This window comes from Vicia villosa, linkage group LG1 (genome assembly GCF_029867415.1).
Source record: "Vicia villosa cultivar HV-30 ecotype Madison, WI linkage group LG1, Vvil1.0, whole genome shotgun sequence".
Lineage (NCBI taxonomy): Eukaryota > Viridiplantae > Streptophyta > Magnoliopsida > Fabales > Fabaceae > Vicia > Vicia villosa.
In genome coordinates this window covers 248,122,667-248,129,060 of record NC_081180.1, presented here as the reverse complement: position 1 = coordinate 248,129,060, position 6,394 = coordinate 248,122,667, and the positions used below count along the sequence as shown (strand labels likewise).

The window sequence follows — 6,394 nt, the reverse complement described above, 5'->3', positions numbered from 1 at the left end:
TATATTTTGTATGAACATGGAAACCAAAAAGAAATATTACAAGTAAATTTTATTCAGTACTTCAATAATGAATATGCCAACAATACAAACAAATCAATAAAATCACTATTTCATTTAGTTGAAAGAAGAACATATCTTGCGAATTTCACCATCAACACCTATCTTCACTCCAATGTTGCTCATCTTCACCATTGATTTTCCAAATTCAACATTAAATGTTAATCCAAGCAACCCTCTTAAACCCAAATATCTCGGCACAAAAGTCTTCGTGGAAGCGTCATTCCACAACGCCTGATCTGATTGAAGAACTCCACGTCCATTCTTTAGATTAACATAGTAAGAACTATCAAATTTGTTTTGGCTTCCATTATCCAAAGCAACTCGGTTAGTAGCACCACTGTTTTGAGGACAAAGTGTTTGTAATTGAGAAAGAAATGAAGGGTCAATGGAAGGATCAGCCGCACCATTTGTAGTGAAGTTTCTCAATCTGTTGCTGAAGAATTGACATGCAGTTGTACCAATTGTATGTCCACCTATATATTTATAAATAAACTTTATATTAACTATATATATACAAATTAAATCCTAAATAAAATTAGAAAATTGTGTAGGTTTTGAATTACTTACCAACTAGGGTTACTAGATCTTGAGTATTAAGGCCTTTTGCTGCAAACTTTTGTTTTTGCACATCAACTGAATCAGTAGGAGCAGGTAAGTTATTGACATCTGATGCTTGTGACACGCGACCGTCTCTTCGTCCGGTAGGCACTTGCCAACTCAGTCCACCACTCTACAATTCATGCATGGTTTAATTAGGTCTAAATTTGAAAAAACTACTACACACTTATAATATATTCAAGTTACAACAATTTTATTGTTAAATAGAGTTAGTTATTTACCAGAACAACGGAATCACGAGCAGCAAGAGCGAGAATATCAGCACAAGAAACAACACCGGGACACGCGGTCTCGAGCTGTGTCTTAGCATCATCGATAACTTCATAGCCTCTTAAACCGAGGTTTGGAAATGCTGTTCTCTCGGTACTTGATCCGGAAACAAGAACAGATGCATCGCAACCTTGAACAAAGCAATCATGGAAGTGCATCCTAAGTAAACCAGGAGCCACGGTTGAATCGGAGTTAACATGAGATGCAACTGTGGACTTAACAATGGATTCAGCTTTAGGACATGTAGTTGAATAGAATCCAACACGTGTCCCTTGGCCATGCACTACTGTGTTAATGATATTCAACACAAGCAAAAGAAACACAACCTTAAACAAACTACCCTCCATTTATATAAGGGAATCAAGAAGTATTAAGTGAAGTGGAGTTTAGATATGAAATGATATATATATAGTTGTTATCGGGAGATTAGGGTTGAGGTGAATATAAGAGAGGGTGGGATGCAATATGTAATGTCATGCATGAGTGCAGGTATTTATATGCAAAGGTTTGAACTTTTGTTTGGTCAAAATGAAGAGAAAAAGTAAACAATTCAAAGATGGCTTGTTTGTATATAAGTGGGTGGGCATGCCCTCTAGTTTTGTCTTGTGGTGACAAAGGTTGTAAAATATTAAGCTGCTAAGCTAGAAAGCAATTAGTTTCCGCGTGAGAAGTATGGCATGCTTTGTGGTCACGAAAATGTGTCTCTATTCAATGTAATATGATTGGATCCTTTCACCAACGCTGATTTTATTCAAAACTTTTGTGCGTTTATTTTTGAAAATTTCTTTATCCACCCCAAGTCTTCTTGGTCACCTCTGGCGAAAAATTCAAAATACTCCTAATTTTGAAAATGCATTTCCGAAATGCAAAAAAATGCTGTTTTCGGAGATGCATATCCGAAAACGCCTTTTTATTTCTCCAAAATTTGTCTTATTTCGGAAATGCATTTCTGAAAACAGCATTTCGGAAGTGCATTCCGAAATACTGCGCGTTTTGCAGATTAAACAAAACAGCCCCTCCCCCTATTCATTTTTGCCCTAAATCACCATCAAACTTCCTCTCTAAAGTTTTTTTGCAAAACCAAGTTTCAAGTCTACATCAAAGCTACTCAATCACTTCAATTGGTAAGTTTCTAAATCTTTAGATCTATGATTCAAATGCATTTTAGGGTGGTTAGAAATTGCAAAAATGATATAGGGGTAAGTTGGTAGTAGTATTTAGGTTGTTTAGAAGCATTATAACATGTTAGAAGTTTGCATTTGGGGTTCTGCCATGGAAGTTGCAGGATTTGTCTTCGCATGGGTGTTTCGGAAGTTCATTTCCGAAAACACCTCCATTCCCAGTTTCGGAAATGAACTTCCGAAGTGGTCCAAAATTGATTTTTTTTTTTTGTTTTTTCAATTGTTTCGCATTCTTATTGATTTCAATTGTTTTCATGAATATGGCAAGCAACCCAGCACGAATCAGACAGGGGAGAGAGACCCAGACAGCGTCGGCTAGACGCGAGCGGGCGGCGCAGCTGGCGTCGACGCAGGGACGGAGTCGTGTGCGAGTACCCGTGCAGATGGACGATGGTACTTCCTCATATGGATCGATGAGTCGTCTGGCTCGAGTCTCTTTTTCCCGCCAGCAGGAGGTACGAGAGGAGGAGGAGGAGGAGGAGGCAGTTAGATACCAGGAGGCGGAGGAGGTACCGGATGTTGGCCCTCCGCACGGGGAGGAGGAGGGCTACCCGGGAGGGTCCATTGACACGTCCTTGCTGATTTCCTACCACGAGCACGTCGCTCGACGTGTCTGGGGGGAGAGGTATTTTTTATAATTTGTCCGACTTAATTATTTAACCGTTTTTTATTTAGCTGTTTATTCCACATTTTCTTAACGGTCTAATTAACAATTTTTTTTTGTTTTTGTTGTAACAGGAGAGACAGACTTTAAAACAGGTGAACCACGCCCGGAAGATTTTTAGTCTCTTTAAACCACGTTGATTCTGCATACGAGGACGCCATGCCCAGGGCCGCCCGATACGTTCTCCAGAGGGGGAACAATGCAGTGGGACCATACCGTGGGTACCTCGACCGCACGATGCACGATGACATCAGTTGGAGGCCATTCAGCGACTACACTGCTATTGTCGCCTTTGACAACATCTCGTTATATTCTAGCTGAATGGCATGCGGGACCAACACCATGGTGAGGTATCTCCCTGAGCTGTGCATGCGGCAGTTTGGATTTGTGCAGATGATACCCAAGTCACCTTTTAAGGCTACTCCCGACACAGTTACTCGAGTGCAACTCATTGCCATATTTGCGGATTGGGAGCGTCATGTGGTCCTGGAGGAGTATCGTCGCATGCAGGTCGCCCAGGACTGGCACAGTGTGGAGGGGTATGTCACATGGTTCTATCGGGTGTCACATCCTCTGATGACATCCGGCGCTCCTAGGCCATCATATGAGGAGATCCTGGAGAACCAGCAGGCCGAAGATGACCATGCCATTGATCTTCTGCCAATCTGCCAGCGGATAGAGATGCTTGGGCATGACGCGTTGGACCGAGGTATCATTGATCAGCGCGGTCCAAGGCAGTCGCCGCGATGGAGAGGATCGTCGGTGACGCGGGCCGTGCGGCGACATATCGGAGGCAGAGGAGGTCCTAGGGAGTGAGGGTTAGGCATACCCAGTAGGGGTTCGGGTTTATTTTTCTTGTATTCGGATTTTGTTTCGCACACTATTACTCGTTTTGTATATATATATATATATATATATATATATATATATATATATATATATATATATGTGTGTGTGTGTGTGTGTGTATATATATATTATTTGGATTTTATTTATCATATTAGTATTTTATGTTGATATGTCATTTATTTTATTCGGCGTATTCGTTTAATTAAAAATACGGGACTGTTAAGAAAAACATAAAAAAAACACAATTTCTGCATAATTCGGAAGTGCATTTCCGAAATCCCCAAAATGTGAAAAAAGGTGTTTTTGGAACTGCATCTCCGAAAACACCTCCCATTTGGTGTTTTCGGAAGTGCACTTCCGAAATCTGAGAAAATTTAGAAAAAAAAAATACTTCGGAGATGCATCTCCGAAGCAGGGGTAAGTTGGGGTTTTCGCTGGGGGTGACCCCATAGGGAGGTGGATAAAAAAAATTTCTTACATTTTATTCACCAATAGGATGCCTTCATTCATTCACTTTTACTTTTCATTTTTAGGAATTCTGTATGCATGGATAACAATTTTAATAAATTCTCCTTGCATTATAGTGAAAAACAATTCTAGTTTTTTTATTAATAATTAGGAAAATTTAATCTTTAGTTTATTATAGGAATTAAATATAAATGTTATTAACGAACTTAAAAAGTAAATGTTTTTTAAGAGTATATAAAATTATTTTTTAATATGGGTTGTAATATTTTTTTTTTCTGTTACTTCTAATAATTGAAACCTGTAAGAATTTTGATATGTGGTTGGGAGATGTAAAATGAAACTTCGTGTCAAATATGCTTGCTTCTCCCTTGCTGCAATGGGTTCTTAGCAAGGTTTATAGCTGATTTGTTGTCAATCATCAACTTCACATGCTTTTTCACCTTGATCTTTAGATCCTACAACAAATTCAACAACCACACAGCTTGACACGCAAACAAAGCATATTTAGCTTCACAAGTTGACAACGCAACAACATGTTGCTTCTTGGTGCACCACGAAATGGGACTTCCCAGATATTTGAAGAAATATCCATAAGTACTTCTTATGTCACTCTGTCACCACACCAGTCAGAGTCTGAGTAGCATATCAGTTCTAACTCACATTCAACTCCAGACGGGAACAAAACCCCATACTTTAGAGTCCCCTTAATATACCTCAGAATCCTAACAGCGGCTTGGTAATGTGTAAACCTATTCACCATTCCAACTACGATACAGATGTCAGGTATGGTATTACAAAGATATCTCAACGAGCCTACCAACTGTTTAAAATTTGTAGCATCTACATCATCACCCTCATCATCAAAATCCAACTTGTGATTCGTCTCAGTAGGAGTGACTGCAGACTTTCAATTTTCAGCTCAAATCTCTTCAGAAGTTCAAGTTCATACTTCAGCTGATGTAGAATGATACCATTTTGATAGTACGAAACCTCCATCCCAAGAAAGTATACCAATTTTCCTAGGTCATTCATCTCAAATTCATTCATCAACACCTTACTGAATTTGACTATCTCATCAGAATAGCTCCCTGTCAGAAATATGTCATCAACATAAAGACATACCATAATCATATTGCCCATCAGAAGTATCTTGAACATAAACACCATATTCCATCTCACATTTCTGAAACCCACTTCTTGAAAAATGAACCAACCTTTAAGTTCCACGCTCTGGGCGCTTGCTTTAATCCATACAAAGATTTATGCAACTTGACTTCAGAGTCGTCTTCTGATTCTGAATCATCTTCAAAATCATACTCGACTTCATATTCATTTTCTGATTCTGACTCATATTCACAGTCTCCTTAAGAATTAGAAATCGTCAATCGCACAGGTTCATCATCAGATTCATAAGCCCTCAATAACGCAGGTTCATCATCAAAATTTCCTCTAGCCATGTTTGCTTTTCTGACTTCCTTTCCTTGTTTGACCAACGGTTCTCAGCAAAGTGGCTAAACCTATTATAATAGTAACAATGAATCATTCTCTTGTCAAGCTTCTCTTTTCCCTTCTGATGTTTCTTCTCATCAAAATAGGAAGCTTCTGACTTCTGAGAACCACCATGTCTTTACTTGGCTTCTGACCAAGACTACTTCTGGTCCTTCTTGACAAAAGTAGCTTTCAGATATAGCTCTGCCTCTCTTTAGAGGTTCTTTTAGTCAGATGCAACTGTTGTGCTTCTAGACTGTTTTACAGCTCTTCAATTCTCATAGTGCTCAGATCCTTAGAAAATTCAATAGCTGCAACAATGTAATCAAACTAAGAAGTAAGTGATCTTAACACCTCTCAATAATCATTTGTTCGGAGAGCGTTTCTCCACAAGCTTTCATCTCATTAGTGATTAGAATCACTCTAGAAATTAACTCAGGTACCTTATCATTATTCTTCATGTAAAGAGTCTCATATTGCTTACGTAGACTCTGAAGCTTCACCTTCTTCACTAATGTGTCACCGCCAAAGCACCTTACTAGTGTGTCCCACGTAGCCTTCGTTGTCGTTGAATCAGAGATCTTCTCAAACACATTCACATACACACACTGATGGATGTAGAACAATGCTTTTTTATCCTTCTTTCTCTTTTCTCATTGTGTATTTCTTTGCACTTTTGTTACATCTGCAGAAACTTCCGTGTAACCGTCGTTGACGAGATCAAGCACATCTTGAGCGCTAAACAACACACGCATCAGAATCATCCAGTGATTCCAATTCTTTCCATCAAACACTG

At 39.1% G+C, this 6,394-nt stretch overlaps 1 protein-coding gene across 1 annotated transcript; it reads right to left on the bottom strand.

Moving 5' to 3' along the window:
• Positions 1–1,390, bottom strand: LOC131645107 (cationic peroxidase 2-like). The gene is made up of 3 exons (XM_058915768.1): positions 900–1,390; positions 628–790; positions 1–533 (listed from the first exon to the last, which is right to left on the bottom strand). Exons 1-3 carry the CDS (start codon positions 1,293–1,295, stop codon positions 115–117), a joined length of 978 nt encoding a protein of 325 aa, XP_058771751.1. The 5' UTR covers positions 1,296–1,390; the 3' UTR covers positions 1–114.
• Positions 1,391–6,394: the final 5,004 nt, after the last annotated feature.

Coding starts and splice junctions, on each gene's coding strand:
- LOC131645107 (XM_058915768.1), bottom strand. CDS start 1,295: ATGGAGGGTAGTTTGTTTAAGGTTGTGTTTCTTTTGCTTGTGTTGAAT. Junction 791..899: donor CTCGTGATTCCGTTGTTCTG/GTAAATAACTAA, acceptor CATGAATTGTAG/AGTGGTGGACTGAGTTGGCA. Junction 534..627: donor AGATCTAGTAACCCTAGTTG/GTAAGTAATTCA, acceptor ATAAATATATAG/GTGGACATACAATTGGTACA.